This window comes from Oryctolagus cuniculus, chromosome 13 (assembly GCF_964237555.1).
Source record: "Oryctolagus cuniculus chromosome 13, mOryCun1.1, whole genome shotgun sequence".
Lineage (NCBI taxonomy): Eukaryota > Metazoa > Chordata > Mammalia > Lagomorpha > Leporidae > Oryctolagus > Oryctolagus cuniculus.
The window spans coordinates 39,858,352-39,882,617 of record NC_091444.1 but is presented as its reverse complement, the minus strand read 5'-3'; the positions used below and the strand labels follow the sequence as shown (position 1 = coordinate 39,882,617).

Genomic DNA, 24,266 nt, shown 5'->3' with positions numbered 1-24,266 from the left:
AGAGGCAGAGGCAGAGCAGACAGAGGTCTTCCATTCACTGGTTCACTCCCCCAGATGGCTGCAACAGCCAGAGCTGTGCCGATCTGCAGCCAGGAGCTTCTGCCGGGTCTCAAAACAGGTACAGGGACCCAACACTTGGGCCATCTTTCACTGCTTTCCCAGACCAAAGCAGAGAGCTGGATCGGGAGCAGAGCAGCTGGGACTCAAACTGGCGCTCACATGGGATGCCAGCACTGCAGGCACAGCACCAGCCCCAAATGTTGCTTCTTTAACATTCTCTTTTTTCCACAGATTGTTTTTAAGAGTTTCACTTCTATTAAGCTTATAGTGACTTAATAAGGTGGATTTATGTATGGTTTTGTTTACCCTATTTAATCCTTTATGTCACTTCTAAGTTGATGTTGTTAACATCAGTTTAAAAAGTTTTAATGATCATTTCTTCAGTTACTGCTTCTATCCCATTCTCTCCTCTCTTTCTGGTACTGCAATTATTCCTGTATTATAGTTTTTCACTGTATTCCTCATGTTTCTTAAATGCCCCTCTGTTTCTTTCTCTGGTATCTCAGCTCCAGTCTGACCTATTTCCATTCACTAATTCTTTTCAACTGTTTCTAATTTCTGTAAAACCCATCTATCACTGAGTTGTTAACTGTAGTCATTTCAGATAATTCCACTCACTGGATTCTCCAGTTGGTCTGTTCTATTATTGTTCTTTTTGTCTCCTTGTATGCTTGGTTATTCTGATTGAGTACCAGACATTGTGTATGGACAACTGTATGGAAATTGAGATTTAAAATGCAATTTTTCCAGAGACATTTACATTTGCTTCTGGCAAGTAGTTCACAAAACTAACAAATTCAAATGGCCTGAATGTACATAGTGACTACAACAATAAGAGGCTGTGATTCAGTGTCTGTGAAACCCAGTCCAATTCTGAATCAAAATTCCTTCTGGCATTAGATTCCTGGGTCCCCTACAGGAGTTACCTACTATTATTTTCCCCTTCACTGCCAAGCCCTAAATTCTGATTTCTGTTTTATGAGTCCCACAAATATCCCAAATGTTCTCCTCAGTTTCTCAGGCCCCCTCTTTAAAACTTACACATGCCTCCAAGTAAATAAGAGGCCCAAAGCTGGGATCACTTCTCTCGCTTCCCAACTGTGGGCCAATAATTCTTCACTGCCATATAAACTCCCCAAATAGATTTTATTTTTTCCTTCTCACTATTCTGTCCAATTGTTTTAGTGCTCAGAGAGGGGCTCTATCTAGATTACTTCATTCACCAATACCCCAACTTAATATTTAAAATATGGTAACCTTTTAAAGCCATGTTATATAAAATAAACCAGACACAAAAGAACAAATATTTTATGATTCCATTTATATGAAACACCTGTAATAGTAAAGTTCATAGAGACAGAAAATAGAATAGTGGCCACCAGGGCTGAGAGGAGGGAAAAAGAGAGGTTATGGCTTAAAAGGTACAGAGTTTCACTTTGAGGTGACGAAAAGGTTTTGGAAATGAATGACAGTGACAGTTGCATAACATTATGAATGTACTTAATGCCTCAGAACTGTACATTTAAAACTAGTTAAAATGGCAAGTTTGATGATATATATCTTTTGCCATAACAAGAAAATATGACCCTTTATGATGTGGTTTTTATAAATATTGGGGTGGGGTTACAAATCCTTACCTACTAGAAATGCACAGCAACTGGAACTGACCATTATTGGATTATTATAAAACTTATCTTAAGGTAAATCAAAATGTTTTTACATTTACTTTTACAACTGCTCATTAACAGAATATAGACAAAGTTGAGGAAAATAATACTAGAATCCAAAATATATAGGGCCCAACGCTATGGCATGGTGGGTGAGGCCACCACTTGCAGCACCGGCATCCCCTATGGGCACCAGTTTGGGTCCTGGCTGCTCCACTTCTGATCCTGCTCCCTGCAAATGCTCATGGGAGGGCAGTGGAAGATGGCCCAGGGCTTTGGGCCCCTACACCCACAGTGGACATTTGGGGAGAGAACCAGCAGATGGAAGACTGACTCTCTCTTCTCTCTCTCTCTCTCTAGCTCTTTCAAATAAAATAATCTTTTATATATACATATATATGTATAAATGGTTGAATCACTTTTTCCAATATACAAAACTTTTAAATTTGAATCAACTCTTTCAAGAATAGACAATATTGTAAATCATTACGAGTTTTAATAATCAGGAAACTATTTTCACTTAATAATATCTACTTTGGGCCATTCACTAAGTGTGTTGTCAGGTGTGGACTTCATCATATGCTAAATTCTGTGCCTCCAATTATCCTGATTCTAGATGGGTTGTGATGTTCCATCTCACAAGCCTGTCCATTTTTAGACTGACAATACCAGTGTAAACCGTGCAGTGAAAACCCACTTTTCCTTGTGACTCAGCTCAATATTATCTTGCCTACAAAGTCATCCATGACCATTTGCCATATCTTCTCAACTAATGATTTTTTTCAAGCCTCACTGTACTATGATTTACATTCACAACTGAAACATTTAAGAGTACTTCTTTGCTTTTATGTTTAACATTCATATTTCTTACTGTATCTTTCTTTCAAAATCAAGAACTTTATTCTCTATACAAAACCTAAGCAAAAAAAAAAAAAAAAAAAAAAAAAAAAGCCAGCACCGCAGCTCACTAGGCTAATCCTCCGCCTGAGGCACTGGCACATGGGGTTCTAGTCCCAGTTGGGGCGCTGGATTCTGTCCCTGTTGCTCCTCTTCCAGTCCAGCTCTCTACTGTGGCCCAGGAAGGCAGCAGAGGATGGCCCAAGTGCTTGGCCCCTGCACCCGCATGGGAGACCAGGAGGAAGCTCCTGGCTCCTGGCTTCGGATCAGCACAGTGCGCCGGCTGTAGCAGCTATTTGGGGGGGTGAACCAACGGAAGGAAGACCTTTCTGTCTGTCTATAACTCTAAAAAAAACCCTAAGCATAGTGCCTAGAATATAATAAGCACTTAATAAATGGTAAACAGGGATATGTTAGGTATATAACTTGTACATACTCAATTTTACAAATTGATGATGGATGAATTTTTAACATAGCCCTTACCACAGAAGGTTTAAATGTTTACGGTAAACTGTAATGATGTGTTTCCACGTAGAACTAATTGGTACCATTAAGAAATATAACAATGTACCCTGGAATGAGATGAAACCAATTATCTATTTCTTATTCTTAGGAATACTGTCTTTTGTTTAAGTAGTTTCTTCAAAAAGTTTATTTTCTGGGGACAGCAGGTTAAACCACCACCTGGAAGCCAGCATGGCATAGTGGAGTACTGGTTGGAGTCCCTGCTACTCCACACTTATGGTCCAGTTCCTGCTACTGCACCTGGGAGGCAGCAGATGATATCCCAAATACTTGGGTTCCTGGCACCCACGTGGGAGAATCAGATGGAGTTCCAGGCTCCTGGCTTTGGCCCAGCCTAGTCTCAACTGATTTGGAGAGGAAACTAGCTGAAGAAGCTATCTCTCTCCCTCTTTCTATCACTCTTGCCTTCCAAATAAATAAACAGATCTTTAAAAAATTAAACTTTGGGGATAGATCATTAACTATTGATTTATTTTATGATTGTAGGTCTGTTGTTTTTCTACTTTTCTATCAGTCTTAGAACACTAGTTTTTGTCCCCCCCCCCCCAATAAAATGGCCCATTCTCTGGCATAAAATTTTTCATAATATTTGGTTATTTTGTATTTCCTTTTTGTAATTAGTTATATTCTTTTCTCTCTCTCTCTCTCTCTCTTTTTTTTTTTTTTTTTTTTTTGGACAGGCAGAGTTAGACAGAGAGAGGGAGAAAGACAGAGAGAAAGGTCTTCCTTTTCTGTTGATTCACCCCCAGATGGTTCCCACGGCCAGCGGGCTGCACCGATCTGAAGCCAGGAGCCAGGTGCTTCCTCCTGGTCTCCCATGCGGGTGCAGGGCCCAAGGACCTGGGCCATTGTCCACTGCCTTCCCGGTCCACAGCAGGGAGCTGGACTGGAAGAGGAGCAACCGGAAGAGAATCCAGTGCCATAACCGGGACTAGAACCCAGCATGCTGGTGCCACAGGTGAAGGATTAGCCTAGTGAGCCGTGGCGCCAGCCTCTCATTCTTAATATTGCTTATTTTTAATTTTTTTTATTCTGCCTGCTTGATTTGATTCAGTTTTTTGTATTAATGATTTCCATTTATTTTTAGTATTTTCTTCTGCTTTCTCTGGGTTAAGTTCATTACTTTTCATTTTTCTTCTACTATTTGCAGTTAAGACTTACCCATCTAAGGATAGGGTAGATGCTCCACAGGTTTCTTTTTTCTTTTTATTAAAGATTTACTTACTTATTTGAAAGACAGAACTGGGGTGTGTGTGTGTGTGTGTGCGTGGTTAGGAGGGGGAACAGGAGAGAAAAATTCCATTCACTGGTTCACTCCCCAGATGGCCACCACAGTCAGGTCTGGGCCAGTGAAGCCAGGAACTCACACAGGTCTCCCATGGAGGTTGAAGGGGTTCAAGTACTTCAGCATCTTCTGATGCTTTCCTAGGCACGGTCAGCAGAGATCAGAAGTGGAGGAGTTAGCTGTTCACATCCCAGATGCTCTACTTCCAATCCAGCTCCCTGCTAATGGCCTGAAAAAGCAGCAGCAGCAGCAGCAGGGATATGAACCAGTACTCTGATATGGGATGCCAGTGTCACAAGCTGCCGCACAACACCAGCCTCTGCTCACCATTTCCACAGAATATCTTAAACTCAAGTCCAAGTATTTTCTTTCTAAATGTTTTCTAACCTTCATAATGATTTCATCTTAATGCTACAAATTATTTTGAAGGGCGATTTTAAATTTCCAAACCTCTATTTGTCAAAATCTCAGAGTCAGGAGCTGGTGCTGTGGTATAGCGGGTAAAGCTGCTGCCCCCAGTGCCAGCATCCCATATGAGCGCCAGTTTGGGTTCCAGCTGCTCCACTTCTGATCCAGCTCTCTGTTATATCCTGGGAAAGCAGTATTAGATGGCCCAAGTGCTTGGACCCTTGTACCCGCATGGGAGACTTGGAAGAAGCTCCTGGCTCCTTGCTTCAGACTGGCACAGCTCTGGCCATTGTGGCCATCTGGGGAGTGAACCAGAGGATGGAAGACCTCTCTCTCTCTCTCTGCCTCTCCTTGTCTCTCTGTGTAGCTCTGACTTTCAAATAAATAAAAAAATCTTTAAAAAAAAATATCTAAGAGTCAGAGGAAAGGTAAATTCTCCTCTGAATAAAAATGTTAAGTGTTTCATATGGTAATGTCCTGGCTTAAACAAATTTCTTCTAAGTACCTTTAAATAGTCATTGACCCTTTGTCAACATAATTTAGGATTATTCATTATTCATCAGTACTTTCAAATGACTAATTCACCAATTTTACCAAATTTGGGATGTTGCATTAAGAACATTCAAAAATTTCTAAAAAGTTCTGTGTTGTTTTCATTGTTTTCTCTACAACAGAATCCTACGGAGCACTGGCTTTGTCTCTTGTCTAACGCACCACAGACAAAGTGGAAGACAGCACAGAGCACCACCTGGTCTCCCAACGGCACAGAAGGGCTGCTCACATAGAGACACTGGAGACCAAAGGAAGGCTGAGCAACACAGCAGCAAACACACACAGAGCAACAAAGGGAGGAGGCTAGGGGCAGAAAAAAGAGTTCGAGGGTGGAGGGCGGAGACAAAGAAGACAGAAAGGGGCAGTTTGTACTAAATGAGTAAATTTGCTGAATTACCTTCTGCAGCCTGATTCACAGCTGTGAAGGATTCCTTCCAGAGTAGCACTTTATTGGTTTTTGCCAGGTGCTTCTACAGTTTTACCAGCCTATAACTGGTGTTTGTTAATTTCTTGTCTGAAGCTATATATGTGAAGTTGGATTTTTTCCGCTTCTCAGGAAAGAATCTAAACCAACTCAGATAGAAACAAACTTATTTTGCACCCCTGTCCCAACAGGAAGATTTATCTTAGTCTTTTTTTTTTTTTTTAAAGATTTATTTACTTGAAAGTCAGAGTTAGAGAGTGAGCGAGCTTCCATTTGCTGGTTCACTCTCCAGGTGCTTGCAATGGCTAGAGCTGGGCCAGTCTGAAGCCAGGAGCCAGAAGCTTACTGCAGGTCTCTCATCTGGATGCAGGGGCCCAAGCACTTGGGCCCTCTTCAGTTGCCTTCCCAGGCACATTAGCAGGGAGCTGGATGGGAAGTGGTGTAGCTAGGATGCGAACTGGCACTCATGTGGGATGTGGCACTGCATGCAGTGGCTTAACCTGCTACAGCACAGCACCAAGCCCCTGTTAGTCCGCTTTTTATGAGGTGCAGCCTTTCTAAGATTCCCAATGGTTTTCAGAGGTATCAAACGTCCATGGTCCCAAATAGGCAAGTACGACAAACCTAAGTCCTTAGCTATTGCCAGTGTATCATTTTCATCCCAAAACCCAGGACTACTGCAGCATCAGTTGACAAATACATCAACACATTTCCTAGTAGAAACCTGGGGTTACATCTTCTTTCAGTAAAAGTTCATCTGGGATGAAGAAGAAATTTTGTTACCTTTTTACTGAGTGCATCCATCCCAGGATGAGTTTAGCATCAGTTGATGATGCCAATTGGCATCTTGGGAAAATATTTTTTCCAAAATATTTTGTAAATCTACATTTATAAAGTTCTTGCTGCTTTTATCAGACACTTAATGCCACTAAGAGTCTATCTACCTTTTCCTCTACTACTCCTGATCCAATAGATCACGTAATCAGATAATGCAGAGCAGGAATTAACAAACTCAGTTGTCGACCTAGACATAAATTGCAAAAGCCTACCAGTTCTACCCACCTTAATACCTACCATTTGTCTACCATATAGGAATTTTAAAATATTTTCTAGAACTATTTAATACTTTCAACTCCTTCCTTTCAAAAATATAATCAGTTACTTATGTAGTATTTCATTTTTGACTGTCCTAAATTTTCTTTAGGGCTCCAAAACTAGCTAGGTCAGAAGATCTATAATAGGAAAATTTGCATTAATAATTTTGTACAATCAGTTCTAACTCTTCATGCAAAAGGTAGAAACAGCAAGGAGAAAAGACTGTTCCATTTCAGAGACCTCTCTGATTGCTGATTGGAGTTCTTTTTCTTTTTCTTTTTTTTTTTTTAAGATTTATTTTATTTATTTGAAAGACAGAGTTACAAAGAGGCAGAGGCAGCTAGAGTCTTCCATCCGATGGTTCACTCCCCAGATGGCCACAACGTCCAGAGCTGCACCAATCTGAAGCCAGGAGCCAGGAGCTTCTTCCAGGTCTCCCACGTGGATGCAGGGGCCCAAGGACTGAGGCCATCTTCTACTGCTTTCCCAGGCCACAGCAGAGAGCTGGATAGGAAGTGGAGCAGCTGGGACACAATCCAGCACCCATATGGGATGCCAGCACTGCAGGCAGAAGCTTTACCTGCTATGCCACAGTGCCAGCCCCTTTTGACTGGAGTTTTAAAGCACTGCTTGGGGCCAGCACCATGGCTCACTTGGTTAATCCTCTGCCTGCGGTGCTGGCATCCCGTGTGGATGCCAGGTTCTATTCCCGGTTGCTATTCTTCCAGTCCTGCTCACACAGGTGCTTGGGCCCCTGCACCTGCATGGGAGACAGGGGTGCGGAGGGGTGTTGTGGGCACCTGTCTCCTAGCTTTGGATTGGCACGCTGCCGGCTGTGGTGGCCATTTGGGGAGTGAAGACCTTTCTTTCTGTCACTCTATCTGTCAAATAAAACAAAACAAAAAAAGTTTTGTAAAGCACTGATTTATTTTACTGAATATATCATGTCCTTCCGAAATACTAGATTTTAAGAATTTTAATAGACCCTTACCTGATGGTCCTGAATCTTCCTGCCCACCACTCTGAATGTGTTGTTGCCCGTATGGTGATAGATGTGAACTCTGCTAAACCCAGTCGAGCCACCAGCTGGCACCCACTTCTTATTGGCATCATCATAAACCATCACAGCAGCTCTTGCCTGACAGATACTCTGTTCACTGTAAAAAAAAAAAAAAAAAAAAAAAAGCAAACTTAAAATATCTGAAATACACTAAGTATTCTACCATATAACTCTATGAGCCAGGGTCAGTCAACAGTTAGTGCTGTTTGTGGGTGCTGGAGATAACAGTGAATAAGGCAGAGGCTTCTACCTTTATGTACCAGTTTAATGGAGAAGACCAAATTGTGTGTGTGTGTGTGTGTGTATACACCACCAAAATCAGAGAGTTCAATATACCCCAAAGTTTCCCTCTATCCTTGTTCTCCTCACATATATATTGCTGTATAGTGTGTGGGTGGGTTGCTGGAGACATCCCAAACACTGAAACACATGGAAACTGCATACCTCTGAATGCCGCTTAATTAATTCCATACCCACAGTTTCTGAATTTGCAGACTCAACCACGTTCAGATGGCAAATATATAGGGAGTCAAAATGGCATCTGTACAGGCCAGACAGGACTGCACTGCCCCCTGGGGTTAGGGACAAATGAGCCTCAATCCACCCATTCCTTTTCACTGTGTCTGAGAATATCCTCAATAGAGACAGGCTGTGGTACAATAAAAAATGTCTAGTTTTTGTCTCAGCCTCCTGGTACAAAGCTGCTAAAAACCTTGGAATCTCCTGAGAGACAAGAGTGTCCCTGGTGTGCTAATGAGATGACTCTTGGCTGAGGCGCTCCCAGACAGCTTCAGGAAGGTGTCTGGTAACCAGAAATATTAAAGCACAATTAGAGCTAGAATTCAGTTCCACCCTCTTCTCCCTAGCAACCCCCCTCTTCCCACCTCTGGGGAGGGGAGAAGGGCCGTAGATAGAGTTCCTTCACCAAAGGCCAATGATATTATCAATCACGCCTGCCTAATAAAGCCAAAAACCCTACACAATGGTGCTGAGAGGAGTGGCCTGCGGAAAGGACACAAAGGCTCTGCAACCCCCTCTCCCTGCAGCTCCTGAGAAATAGTGAAGGGTCTGCTTCAACAAAGATTGGCCTTTGGGGCCCACACTGTGGCACTGCAGGTTAAGCCATTGCGTGGGACACCACTAACACACCAAATGAGTCTTGGCTGCTCTACTTCTGATCCAGAAGCTTGATAATGCATCTGAGAAGGCAGCAGAAGATGGCCCAAGTGCTGGGGCTCCTGCCACCCATGCAGGAGACCAAGAAGGAGTTCAGGGCTCCTAGCTTTAGCTTGATCCAGGCTTTGGCTGTTATGGCCATTTGGGAGTGAATCAGCAGATGGAAGATCTTTGTCTCTCCCTCTCTAACTCTACGTTTCAACTAACTAAATAATTTTTTTTTTTTTTGACAGGCAGAGTGGACAGTGAGAAAGAGACAGACAGAGAGAAAGGTCTTCCTTTTTGCCGTTGGTTCACCCTCCAATGGCCGCCGTGGCCGGCGCGCTGTGGCCTGCGCATCGCGCTGATCCGAAGCCAGGAGCCAGGTGCTTCTTCTGGTCTCCCATGGGGTGCAGGGCCCAAGCACTTGGGCCATCCTCCACTGCACTCCCTGGCCACAGCAGAGAGCTGGCTTGGAAGAGGGGCAACTGGGACAGAATCCGGCGCCCCAACCAGGACTAGAACCCGGTGTGCTGGCGCCGCAAGGCGGAGGATTAGCCTAGTGAGCCGCGGCGCCGGCTTAAATAAATCTTTAAAAACAAAGAAGTACAACTGTCCTCAGCCACAACAGAAAGTCTTACCACACACACATTATGTATATACAAGAGAGCAATGCATCTTTATGCCACCATCCCATCTGCATTAGCACAAACCTCAAAATGCATACTGAGTCAAGATTCTGAGTCAGTGAAGGAACTCCAGAAAAATATGAATTAGTTAATTACTGAGCTAAAAGTTTTGCAAAGATCAGGCTCTAAATTAGTTATAAGCAAAAACTTCATGATCTAATAACAACTTTATGATCTAATACAAGTGTACATACAAAGGTACTACAGAAAGTTTGAGGGAAATGCATGCTGTAAGAAAGCTGCACAGGGGGGAGCGCTGTGGTGTAGTGGGTAAAGCTGCCGCCTGCAGTGCCAGCATCCCATATGGGCACTCGTTCAACTCCTGGCTGCTCTACTTCCTATCTAGCTCTCTGCTATGGCCTGGAAAAGCAGAAGAAGATGGCCCAAGTGCTTGGGCCCTTGCACCAGCATGGGAGGCCTGGATGAAGCTCCTGGATCCTGGCTTCAGATTGGCCCAGCTCTAGATGTTGTAGCCATTTGATGAGTAAACCAGCAGATGGAAGACTCTCTCTCTCCCTCTCTCTCTGCCTCTCAAATAAATAAATAAAGCTTAAAATAAAGAACTATACAGGGATTTAAACAAAAAACATTTTGCGTCAAAATAAACTTTTTTTTTTTTTTTGACAGGCAGAGTGGACAGTGAGAGAGAGAGAAAGAAAGGTCTTCCTTTACCATTGGATCACCCTCCAATGGCCGCTGTGGCCCGTGCGCCGCGGTCGGCACACCGCGCTGATCCGAAGGCAGGAGCCAGGTGCTTCTCCTGGTCTCCCATGCAGGTGCAGGGCCCAAGGACTTGGGCCATCCTCCACTGCACTCCTGGGCCACAGCAGAGAGCTGGCCTGGAAGAGGGGCAACCGGGACAGAATCCGGCCCCCCCGGCCGGGACTAGAATCCGGTATGCCGGCACCGCAGGAGCCTATTGAGCTGCAGCGCCGGCCTAAACTTATCTTCTAATTCTATTTTCCCATAAGCTTTCCTTTTTTTCCCCAAAAGATTTATTTACTTATCTGAAAGGCAAAGGGGCCAGCACTGTGGTGTAGCAGGTTAAGTCACTACCTGCAGCGTTGGCTTCCCACATGGGCAGCAGTTCGAGTCTCAACTGCTCCACTACCAAGCCAACTCCCTGCTAATGTACCTGGGAAAGCAGTGGAAGATGGCCCAAGCGTTTGGGCCCCTGCACCCATGTGAGAGACGAGGAAGAAGCTCCTGGTTCCTGGCTTTGGACTGGCCCTGCTTTGTCCGTTGCAGCCATCTGGGGAGTGAACCAGCAGATGGAAGTTCTCTCTCTTTTTTTAAATAAAAAAGTAATAGATCTTGGGGGCCAGCACTGTGGCACAGTGAGTAAAGCTGCTGCCTGCAGTGCTGGCATCCCATGTGGGTACTAGTTCAAGTCCCGGCTGTTCCACTTCAGATCCAGCTCTCTGCTATGGCCTAGGACAGCAGTAGAAGATGGCCCACCAAGTCCTTGGACCCTTCACCCATGTGGGAGATTCCAACAAACCTCCTAGGTCCTGGCCTCAGATCAGTCCAGCTCCGCCTGTAGCTGGGAGAGTAAACAAGCAGGTGGAAGATGTCACCCCCTCTCTCCATCCCCTCTCCATAACTCTGTCTTTCAAATAAATAAATAAATCTTTAAAAAAAAAACCAGATCTTAAAAAAAAAAGAAAGAAAGTAAAGAAAGGCAGCGTTAGAGAGAGAAGGAGAGACAGAAAGATTTTCCATTTATCTGCCTATTCACTCCTCCAGTGTTCCCAACAGCCAGAGCTGGCACAGGCCAAAGCCAGGAGCTTCTTCCGGGTCTCCCAAATTGGTAGCAGGGACTCAAGCACTTGGGTTATCTTTCGCTGCTTTCCGAGATCATTAGCAGGGAGCTGGATTCAAAGAGGAGCAGCCAGGATGTGAATCAACACCCACATGAGATGCCATTGTCACAAGCAGCAGCTTAACCCACTACACTAGCTCTTCCCATTAGCTTTCTGAAGACCCTCACATATGGCTGATTATCTTTCATCTTCCTGATGATATGTTTGGTATTTTAAAATGAAATTTGGCATCAGAAGGCTACAGTTGGTTTAATTTTTTTTTTTAAGTTGGGGCAGGTATTTAGCCTAGCAGTGACGATACCTGCAATCCCACATCAGAGTATTTAGGTGTGAGTCCAAGTTCTGGCCCTTGACTCCAGCTTCCTATCAATTCATACCCTGGGAGGCATGGATAGCAGCTCCCTGTCTTTCCAATTAAAAGGGGGAAAAAAAAAAGTTTAAAAGCCACTCTCACACTACAACTTTGATGCATTGTCAGATAAATTCATTTCTGAATTGTCAGATTTTCTGAGCAGGTATGTATAATGGTAAAGAATGCATGCCAAGTTCTAGTCTCATACGTACAGTGACTAAAATGCCTCTTGTTATTTTAAGTCGACTAAGGATTGCCTAACTATAATTGTATATACCATTTATTAAGATTGCAGTAAAGCCAAATCTTTAATAGGAACTTTCTTTCAAAGATACCACTTATTAATCATTACTTGCCAAAGAAAGCAAGAATATGACAGTGCCTAGCACATAGCAGGCACTATTTTAATGCTGTTCATACATAATTTCTTTCCCTTTCACTCATTCAAAAAAGTTTTTTTTTTTTTTTTTTTTTTTAGAGACAGACAGAGCTCCTATACCTATACAATGGTTCAACTCCCCAAAGACCTTAAACAGCCCCAGTTGTGGCCAGGAATGCAAGCACCTGAGTCATTACTAAGAACCCCCAGGATTAGCTAGAAGCTAAACCTGGGCACTCAAATATGGAACACAGGCATCATGACCCCCAGGCCGAATGCCCAGTCCCCAATACCCATTTTCACCTAAAAAAATCCTACTCATTCATTAAGACCTGAATCAAAAACTATTCCTTCTATTTAGTCTTCCTGAGGTCCCTAAAACCAGAATTAATTGCTCCTTCCTCTGAATTCGTATAGTGTTCCTTAATCTCTCAACAAAAAGTTCTCTGGGAAAAAAATGTTTCAAGTCATGGGAAAGAATTGGATTTTACTCCAAGTAAACCACAAAGCCATGGGAGGGCTTTAAGTGGAACGTGACTTACACTTTTAGAAGATATCTCTTACCTATCATGTCAACAAGGGATTCCGGAAGGTGGTATGAAAATCAAGAATGGAAGCACAACCACCAGACCAGAAAAAAGAGGGAATAAGTATGTTAGATATTTGTTGGAAGAATAGTGAAAAGGATTTACAAACAGAGAAGATGCAAGTAAAAAGAGAAAGAGGAAGAGAGAGAGAGAGAGAGAGATTATGGATCTTCCTAGCACACCTTATTGATACTCCTGTTAAATAAAATCAGGGGAGGGTACAGGCTAGGCATTGTGGCACTGTGGGTTAAGCCACCATTTTGGACCCCACATCCCATAGTGGAGCACTGGTTCAAGTCCCAGCTGTTCTGCTTCTAATCCAGCTTCCTGCTAATGTGCCTGGTAACAATGGAAGATGGCCCAAGTACTTGGGTCCCTGCCACTCACAGGGGAGTTCCTGCCTTTAAACCAGCCACGCTCCAGTTGTTGCAGTCATCTGGGGAGAGAACCAGGAGATAGAAGATCTTACTCTTTCTATCATTCTGCCTGTCAAATAAATCTCACTGTAAAAAATAGGGGGGGTATTATCTTGTACTCAGCATTTGCATTAGCAAGCCATGTCAAACCAAAACCATATAAGCAAACTGAAACAAAGTTTAAGGAAGCAGATTAAAAATGAACTAGTTTTTCCTAAAAAACAGGATTGCAGTCTACTTGAATCAGTGTAATAAGGAAGTCCACTGTGTTCTATCCCTCACAAAATCTGTAACCTGGCAAAACCTGGAATTAAAACTGTGGGGAGCAACTGGGAGCAACTCGGACTAGACTAAGTTACTGGAATTAAGACTTATTCTATGCATCTGCTCTCCCACAATATGGTGCTGGGAGAGGAGCAAACAGCTTCTACACAGCTGCCTCCAGTTCAACCAATAAACAGCAGGACCTGCTCCTGATTGGAGGAGAGCAGCGTACTCGGCGTGTGGGTAGCAGAGTTGGGATTGGTGGAAGAGGACTATAAAGGAGGAGAGAGACAACATGCACCAGGAACATCTTTCTGAAGGAACACCTGTGCAGCCCCCGAGAGAGCCGGCCGGCGGTGTGCCGCTCCCCTGCGGAAGTGGGGAAAGTGGCAGGGGGAACCGCCCTTCCACGGAGGTGGAAGGGACGGTAGCCAACCCGGGAAGAACCAGCAGCAAACCCGGGGAGGGCCGAGCAGACAAAAGAACAGCGCAGGGTCCTGTGTCGTTCCTCCCACGAAGACGGGGAGCGACATAATGGTGCCGTGACTTGGATATGAAGCCTAGGCAGGGTTTAGTGTCGTTCCTCCACGAAGAGGGGGAGCGACAAAAACCAATCTGGTTTTTGAAATTTTCTATTGTTCTGTTTTCAACATACAAAATCCACCGTTCTGCTACTTCCCAGCAAGAGCTCTCATTCCGCTTTGTAAACTGAAGACTGCCCACATTAAATTACAAATAAAAGCCAATTCAACCTATAACTAATTTATTGTAATTTCTCTTGATAATCCAGCAACTGAACCCAAGGACACTATTGGTGACTCCCTAGACCCCTGAAGAACACAAAAGAGGCACTGCCGCCACCTTTTGAGGTCCCCATCTTGCTCAAGTAGTCCTGAAGGTTGGCAATCAGTTTCTCTTGAGTTAGGCTCTGCTCCTTTTGCATGGAGACCCAACCTTCAACCTCCCCATTTCTGCTTCTCTTTTCTTCTCAGATTTATTTATTTATTTGAAATCTAGAGAGAGAAAGAGAGGCAAAGAATGAGAGAGACAGACAGAGATCTTCCATCCACTGGTTCACTCCCAAATGGCCACAATGGCCAGGGCTGGGCCAAGCCACAGGTAGGAATCAGGAGCTTTATGTAGGTCTCCCACATGTGTACAGGGGCCCATGTACTTGGGCCATCTTCTGCTTTCCCAGACACATTAGCAGGGAGCTGGATCGGAAGTAGAGCAGCTGGCACTAGCACCAGTATCCCTACAGGATGGCAGTATCACACAGTGGCTTAACCTCTGTTTTGGCTTTCAAATCCAAGGTTCTTGCATCCTATGAAATAGTATATGATCTCTTGGGATTTGAGGTGATCGCTGAGTCATTGGCAAAAAGCTATTTTTTTTAAGATTTATTTTATTTATTTGAAAGAATTACAAAGAGAGGTAGACAGAGAGAGAGGTGTTCCATCTGATGGTTCACTCCCCAGATGGCTGCCAACGGCCAGAGCTGCGCCGAACCGAAGCCAGGAGCCTCTTCCGGGTCTCCTAAGAGGGTGCAGGGGACCAAGGACTTGGGCCATCTTCTACTGCTTTCCCAGGCCATAGCAGAGAGCTGGATTGGAAGAGGAGCAGCTGGGACTAGAACCGGCACCCACGTGGGATGCTGGTGCTTCAGGCCAGGGCATTAACCTGCTGAACCACAGCACCAGCCCCAAGTTTTTAACATAATCAATAGCAATCACATTAACTGGTTATTCTTTCAGATGGTTTTAGAATGTGCAGGAATTTGAGTTCTTGATCTAATGTTTCTGTAAGGGGGAGTGGGGGAAATCCTTGGCTAAGTTAGTCAAAAGGATCTTGGAGCCAAAATCATTACCTGATTGGTGAGCATCAGGTATTTAAGGGCTAACGGAGTGCTCACCACCAAAAAGGTTAAGACTCTTGTGTTAAGGTAAGCTAGACACAGAATGGGGAAGCACCCACTACCATCAAGAAAATTTGCAACAAGCTGCAATGTGAAAGCAACCACCCAATCCTGTTGTCCAGTTCCCTCAGATAACCAAAATGCAATATTAAATGGGATACTTGATATCTAAAGAACTGAGTACTCTGCCTTCCTGTTAGGCTTGCATTTACTTGTTAAAGTAGACTAAAGTTTTTTAAAGAGTTCTAGTCACCAGAACTATGAGAAAGTAAATTTGTTTAAGCAAATTAACAACAACAACAAAACAACAAACAGAAAAATAAAATGTTAAAGGTATATGTCGGGTTTGACACTGTGGTGTAGCAGTTAAAGCCATCACCTTTGGTGCCAGCATCCCATATGGGCACCAGTTTGAGTCCCAACTGCTCCACTTCTGATCCAGCTCTCTGCTGTGGCCTGGGAAAGCAGTAGAAGATGGCCCAAGTCCTTGGGCCCCTGCACTCTTGTGGAAGACCCAGAAGAAGCTTCTGGATCCTGGCTCCTGGCTTCAGATAGACCCAGTTCCTGCCATTGCAGCCATTTGGGGAGTGAACCAGAGGATGGAAAACCTCTCTCTCACTCTTTCTCTGCCTCTCCTCTCTGTGACTCTGTCTTCCAATAAATTAAAAAAAAAAAATTAAAAAAGACTTCCACTATTGCAGAAGTTCACAAAGTATTATGTTCCCTCTCTCCTTTGCTATCCCCTAAGGAAAAAAAAAAAAGAATAAGAGGAAAACAATTCTGCTTGCTAATAACAATTAGTTTCTGTTGTCATGGCTCACTGATTGCGGCAAACATTGTGAATGTCACTGACAAACAGCAGATACAAATAATGGCAGCAAACAAACTTATTTTCTTCAAGGCTTCAAGAAAACCATCTGGAATGCAGTAGCATTTTGCAGAAAGGCAAAACTTCCCCTACAAAGCACAGAGTTGTGCATCATTCATCTTTCTGAGAATTATCAACAACTAAAAGAAAAAAGGTAAAAAAAAAATCAGCGTACCACTGCCAAACTCTCTCACAACATCTTTATTCAAGTACAAAGTATAAATGAATTCTGGTATAATAACTTAATTACAGACACCAGAGTAAATGATGAATATATCTAAAACAAGAAAGCATGTTGCAGAAAACTTTTCAACATATACCTTAAAATAGGGAGAAACTGTTAAGTAATGGGTCAAAAAAATGACCTTAGGGTATTTAAAACTATATGTAGTCATATATATTTAGAAATAATGGGAGTAATTTTTTAAAATATCCATTATGGTATTTATCTCATTTGAAAGGCAAAGTGACAGAGAGCAGGGGAGAGACAAAGAAAGAGATCTTCCATCAGTAGGTTCATTGCCCTAAAGGCTGCAACACCCAGGCCTTGGCCAGGAGCCAGGAACAACATCCCGGTTTCCCACATGAGTGGCAGAGGCACAAGAACCAGGCCACTAACCGGAAGCTAGACTAGAAGTGAAGCAGCCAGAACTGCAACCAGCACTCTAATGTGGAATTCTGGTGTCACAGGCAGCAGGTCAACATGCTGCACCACAAGGCTGGCCTCCGTTATGATACTATTTGACTTTCATCTTGAATACCTCTTATTTAAGTACAGAATCTGAAAATTCCGTAACTGTGATTCATCTAATAAAAAGACTCTGTTCCTGACAACATACCTGGAGACAGAATAATGATAAAGACAATGAAAACACACAATTTCCATGTTCTTTGGAGAAAGAGAGAGGTAAGTAGGTAGATACTGGTACAGAATTTGTAAGTGCCATGCAGAGGGGGGAAATGATATCATATTGAAAGGAATTAAGAATGTAAGAAAAACCTAATAAACCAGTGAGAATGAAAATGTACCAAGAATCTGTCTCACGTGTGCAACTATAGCTGGGCACACACTAACAGGGACTTGGCCTGCTGCACAAACAAATGCAAGCAATCTTGTCTTTCTGTGACACCTAAGACTAATTAACAAAAAGAAAGCACTTGTTATTTCAGAAAAATTAAAACTAATTGTTTCATGCAAATGCTTGCAATACTATCCAGAAATATTTTCACAGCTATGCTTCAGGGAACTGTTGAAATAAAAACAGAAAAACTCCTAAAAAAAAACACAGGAAAAATTTATCAAAGGATGATCTACAGCATTTAATACAGACTAACAGATCCCCAGGTGCTCACAGTCATAGACTCCAAATCTCTTGGTTTACATTACGAAAGACCTAGACCCCACAGATTTAAGTGGCCTAAGTAATGAATAGCTGAGCTGGTATTGTGATAATCATTCTAACAATAAATATTAATAATACCAACACATACATATTTACTAATAGCCATTCAATGTTCTAAGTACTTTGCATTTATTAATTTACTTATCCTTTCAACAACCTAATTTAGTAGTTATTATTACTATCTCCATTTTACAGATAGGATATTGAGACAGAGAGAGGTGAGTTAACTTGACCACGGACATAGTGTAGGAAAAGGCAGAAATGGGATTGAGATTGAGCCAGGCTACTTCAGAGCCTGGATCTGCATCCCCTCTTGTTGAATAATAGTTAGATTTTGCCAACAACCATTTAGATTAGTTCTACAAAACTACCTCTTCCTATGTTTTCAATTATTTCACACTATGCTTCATGTTATATTTAATTTGAAGCAAAGAGAAGGGAATTTATTTGCTAAATTGATGGTCTTTTAGAAATAAGCGAGGATTCTTTTAAAAGATTTCATCACTGAAAATATCTAACTTATTACTTAAAATAAAAAAGTCTAAAATAGCCCAGATTTATTTTAGAGACAGCAGTAAAAAACCTATTCATGAAAGCAGCACTCCAGGGAAAAAGTTTCCTTCAAACAGAATCTCAATCTTCTTCGAAGAATTACATGAAAGACAAAATCTATAGGAAATATTTTTGACAGCAAACCACAGGTGTACATGCACACAAGAAGAAAATATAAATAAAACATGACTTTTAAGTCCTTCAGAAAGCAGCTATCACTCCATTATTTTAAGCTATTCCAATTTTATTACTAAACAAAGATGATTTAGCACTTTCAGAAAGTAAATGAACTTTGGCTGGCGCCGCGGCTCACTAGGCTAATCCTCCACACCTTGCGGCGCCAGCACACCGGGTTCTAGTCCCGGTTGGTGCGCTGGAGTCTGTCCCGGTTGCCCCTCTTCCATGCCAGCTCTCTGCTATGGCCAGGGAATACAGTGGAGGATGGCCCAAGTGCTTGGGCCCTGCACCCCATGGGAGACCAGAAGTACCTGGCTCCTGCCATCGGATCAGCGCGGTGCGCTGGCCGCAGTGCGGCCATTGGAGGGTGAACCAACGACAAAAGGAAGACCTTTCTGTCTCTCTCTTTCACTGTCCACTCTGCCTGTCAAAAAAAAAAAAAAAAAAGTAAATGAACTTTAAAATCAAGTAACCAATTAAAGAATACAGCTTCTCATTTTTTTAAAAGGGACAGGTTAAAAAATAGTATGCTAAAATACTTTATCAGGTTGATATAGAAAATCAAAGACAAAATTTTGAATATAAAACTATATAGAAAGACCCTTTCAAATTTACAAAAACTAAAAAGGAGGATAAATACGATCACAAAATAAGCTACGGAGTGACACCCTATTTACTAACATCCCCCCAACATGACGAGGAGGGCAGGAACCACATATTATTAACACATTTACATTACCTGATTGTTAAACACTTAGTTGTTCACTGAGTTTTTGCTGATTCAAATACGTGGTGTGGAGTAAAGTGACAACTTTTTTTTAAAAAGATTTAATATTTATTTGAAAGTCAGAGTTACACAGAGAGAGAGAGAAGGAGAAGCAGAGAGAGAGAGGGATCTTCCAACCGCTGGTTCACTCCCCAGTTGGCCGCAAAAGCTGGAGCTGCACCCATCTGAAACCGGGAGCCAGGAGCTTCTTCCAGGTCAGCCACGCAAGTTCAGGGGCCCAAGGACTTGGGCCACCTTCTACTGCTGGATTGGAAGTAGAGCAGCCAGGACTCGTACTGGTGCTCATATGGGATGCTGGCACTGCAGGTGGAGGCTTTACCTGCTATGCCACAGCGCTGGCTCCAAAGTGCCAACTCTTTATAAAGCTCCATTTCATGTTGAAAGTTGACAGTGAAAGTTGACAGAATTCTTACCTCTAGCCTAGTGGCTACCTTCCTACTTCACGTTTTTCTACAATGAGACATATTTGTGTCATAACCTGAATCCAAAATTTCTATAGAAAGGGGTAAAATCAGCAGACAGCAATTATTTTAAATACCATAAACACCCTAGTACTTTAGATTACAATACTGCATTACTCGGTAACCAATCATTAAGACAAGATTCTAAAATTCAGTCTTTCATAAAAAGACTAAAAACAATTTACACCTAAAATTAACAGCTAACCGCTTAGATATCTATCATTTGTACTTTTAAATTTGCAGAACTAACTTGTCTGCTGTAGCTCCCTTTTTCATCAAAACTAAAAGTAAAGCAAATGCTTTTCCATGCCCACCTGTGGGAGACAGCGTCTAAGATGGCTCCCAATACAGGAACTCAAACAGGTATTTGCACATCCACATTCATAGCAGCATTATTACAGCAGTCCCAAGGTGGAAATAATCCAAATGTTCACTGACAGGCAGACAAGATGGGGTTTACATACACAATGGAATACTAGTCAGACACACACTACAATGGAAAACACTATACCAAGAGAAATAAGGCAGACATTGAAGAACAAATACTGCATGATTCCACTTACATGAGGTACCTGTCATTGTCAGATTCATAGAGATAGGAAGCAGAATGAAGACTGATGAGCTGGGGAAGAGGAGGAATGATTATTTCATGGGTGGAGTTTCAGTTTGGGAAGGTGAATGGGTGGTGGTAATGACAGCTACATAACAATGTAAATGTACTTACTGCAATTCATATACTTAAAAATGCTTAAAACAGTAAATTTTATTATGCAGGCTTTTATCACAATAAAATATAATAGCTTTAAATATTTAAAAGTATTTTTAGGGGTCGGCACTGTGGCACATCAGGTAAAGCTGCTGCCTGCAGTTTTGGCATCCCATATGGGTGCTGGTTCAAGTCCCAGCTGCTCAACTTCTGATCCAGCTCTCTGCTATGGCCTGGGAAAGCAGTAGAAGATGGCCCGGGGGCCAGCACTATGGTGCAGTGGGTTAAAGCCCCAGCCTTCAGTGCCAGTATCCCATATGGGTGCCAGTTCTGGTCCCGGCTGCTGCTCTTCCAATCCAGCTCTCTGCTATGGCCTGGGAAAGCAGTAGAAGATGCCCAAGTCCTTGGGCCCCTGCATCCACGTGGGAGATCTGGAAGAAGCTCCTGGCTTCGGATCGGTGCAGCTCTGGCTGTTGCAGCCATTTGTAGACTGAACCAGCAGATGAAAGGCCTTTCTCTCTCTCTCTCTCTGCCTCTCTCTCTCTCTCTCTCTCTCTCTCTCTCTCTCTCTGTAACTCAAATAAATAAAAAATAAGTTTAAAAAAAAGTTAAAAAAAAAAGATGGCCCAAGTCCTTGGTTCCCTGCACCCGATGGGAGACTGGGAAGCAGCTCCTGGCTTTGGAATGGCACAGCTCTGGCCGTAGCGGCCATCTGAGGAGTGAACCAACAGATAGAAAACCTGTTTCTCTCTCCCTCTTTCTGCCTCTGCCTCTCAAATAAATAAATAAATCTTTTTAAAAAAGTATTTTTATTCATCAAAGAATAAAGCTACATTAATCACACTTGCACTTGATTAAAAGTTCTATTTCACATGCTTTCAAAAATCTGTATTAATAAAGAAAATTCCGGATTTGGCATTTTATACAATTAATTCATCTTTTTATAATAAAAGTTTAATGTTTTGTTAATGTTTGTTTATTTGAGATGTTTTGCTCTTCTTTCAGTAAGACACTCTTTGGGTTGTTAATGACAACTAACACATACCTTCTAGGTGTTAAACTTCGTTTTTAAAATTTCTCACCCTGGGCCGGCGCCAAGGCTCACTAGGCTAATCCTCCGCCTGAGGTGCCAGCGCTCCGGGTTCTAGTCCCGGTCGGGGCACCGGTTCTGTCCCGGTTGCTCCTCTTCCGGACCAGCTCTCTGCTGTGGCACAGAAAGGCAGTGGAGAATGGCCCAAGTGTTTGGGCCTTGCACCCGCATGAGTGACCAGGAAGAAGCACCTGGCTCCTGCCTTCGGATTGGCGCAGTGGGTGAACTAACGGCAAAGGAAGACCTTTCTCTCTGTCTCTCTTCCTCACTGTCCACTCTGCCTGTAAAAAAAAAAAAAAAAAAAAAAAAAAACCACTTTGTGCTTCCCTTCCCCCAAAACATAAGCAAAAAGGATGCTCATGAATGATCTCCACATCTCCTGGCATTCATATCCACAGACCTGCTTCTGCTGAATATAATATGGCAAAAGATAGGGAACTTCACTTCCAAGGTTAATGTTCAGAAAGATTGGCTCCCGCCTTGCCTGCAGGCTCATGTAGGGGTCCACATGACAAGGCCAGCTGCCCAGAAGGAACTGAGGCCCTCAGTCTAAGAACTGGCATGCAGCTAAATCCAACCCACGTGAATGGGCTTAGAAGCAGATCTTTTTTTTTTTTTTTTTTTTTTTTTTTTTTTTTTTTTTGTTGGCCGGCGCCGTGGCTCAATAGGCTAATCCTCCACCTTGCGGCGCCGGCACACCGGGTTCTAGTCCCGGTTGGGGCGCCGGATTCTGTCCCGGTTGCCCCTCTTCCAGGCCAGCTCTCTGCTATGGCCAGGGAGTGCAGTGGAGGATGGCCCAGGTGCTTGGGCCCTGCACCCCATGGGAGACCAGGAAAAGCACCTGGCTCCTGGCTCCTGCCAGGATCAGCGCGGTGCGCCGGCTGCAGCGGCGGCCATTGGAGGGTGAACCAGCGGCAAAAGGAAGACCTTTCTCTCTCTGTCTCTCTCTCTCACTGTCCACTCTGCCTGTCAAAAAAAAAAAAAAAAAAAAAAAAAAAAAATTTTTTGACAGGCAGAGTGGACAGTGAGAGAGACAGAGAGAAAGGTCTTCCTTTTACCATTGGTTCACCCTCCAATGGCCGCCGCAGCCAGCACGCTGTGGCCGGCACACCACGCTGATCCGATGGCAGGTGCCAGGTGCTTCTCCTGGTCTCCCATGGGGTGCAGGGCCCAAGCACTTGGGCCATCCTCCACTGCACTCCCTGGCCACAGCAGAGAGCTGGCCTGGAAGAGGGGCAACCAGGACAGAATCCAGTGCCCCGACCGGGACTAGAACCCGGTGTGCCGCCGGCACCGCAAGGCGGAGGATTAGCCTAGTGAGCCGCGGCACCCGGAGAAGCAGATCTTACCCTGGTGATGGCTCCAGTTGAGACTGAAGCTCTGGTCAAAATCCTAACTGAACTTGTGAGACCTTAAGACACAAGAGCCAGCTAAGCCACACCCAGAGATTCCTGACCTACAGAAAACATGTGACAGTTTCTGTGTGCTGTTTGAACACACTAAGTTTTGATGTAACTTATTGTGTAGCTACAAATAATAACCCCTCTACTCTCTTTCCTTTCCCTAAGACCCTAAACTTAAAGCCAAGGTAATCTCACAATTCACATGGATATAGCTATTAGCACATATACAGGCACACATTTTCCTACCCAGCCATCCATCACTTTCTGTAACTGAACTTACATTTTGCTTTTTTCCTGTTTTTAAAAGACTTTTTATTTGAAAGGCAAAAAGAGAGAAAGAAATCTCCAATTGCTAGTTCACTCCTCAAATGCTCCATTAACAGACAGGGCTAGGCCAAAGCCAGGACCCAAGAACTCCATCTGGGTTTCCCATAGGGGTGGCAGGAATTCACGTATTTGTGCCACCAGCTACTACCTAGTCCTGAAGTAGAGTAGCTGGGACTCTAACCACACACTGTGATGTGGCAGGTGGGCATCCCAAGCAACAGCCTAACCCACCGCACCCCAATACCCACCTCTGTATTTGCAATTTTCAAAGATCAATTCCCATTTTATCAGCTAACCTAAATCCTCATTAAAAGTATGACAGCTCACAAGAAGTGTGTGTGTGTGTGTGTGTGTGTGTGTGTGAGAGAGAGAGAGAGAGAGCGAGGAAATGAATGAATATATCTGGAAGTTGTTCCAGAAGGAAAAAATACAGGGAACTTGGCAACACATTACTTCCTGGTCCTAGCAAACCTCTCATTAAGAAGAAATTTTTTTCAGCGTAATCACATAATTATCCCACCTGTTTCCAGTACTTTTTTTTTTTTTTTGTCTAACGTTATTTTCATCCAGCTATATAGCAAAACTGCCCAAAATACTTTCCAAGCACCACTGAGGTAAAAAATACCTAGTATGACTAATTTTAGTTATAAAAAACACAAGATAGGGCAAGGTTAGGACAGACCTTGGAAGTTAAAATGAGGGTAGTGGATGGGAGGAAAGCAAGATGGGGATGTTCACTTTTTTTTTTTAAAGATTTATTTATTTATTTGAAAGTCAGAGTTACACAGAGAGAGGAGAGGCAGAGAGAGAGAGAGAGAGAGAGGAGAAGCAGAGAGAGAGAGAGAGAGAGAGAGAGAGGAGAGGCAGAGAGAGAGAGAGAGAGGTCTTCCATCTGATGGTTCACTCCCCAGATGGCCACAACGGCCAGAGCTATGCTGA

The 24,266-nt window shown here is 43.3% G+C and overlaps 1 protein-coding gene across 18 annotated transcripts in view; it reads right to left on the bottom strand.

The window, feature by feature from the left end:
- ENAH (ENAH actin regulator) overlaps window positions 1-24,266 on the bottom strand; it is a 172,800-nt gene that overhangs the window by 80,577 nt on the left and 67,957 nt on the right. For 16 of the 18 annotated variants that reach the window (XM_070055420.1, XM_070055422.1, XM_070055412.1 and 13 more), the window contains one exon: window positions 7,905-8,070. In XM_070055420.1, coding sequence (XP_069911521.1) covers window positions 7,905-8,070 — 166 coding nt within the window. Of the gene's footprint in view, window positions 1-7,904; window positions 8,071-18,864; window positions 18,960-20,364; window positions 20,424-24,266 lie in introns of those variants that run through there. The other 2 variants (XM_070055405.1, XM_070055407.1) reach the window with 2 other exon arrangements.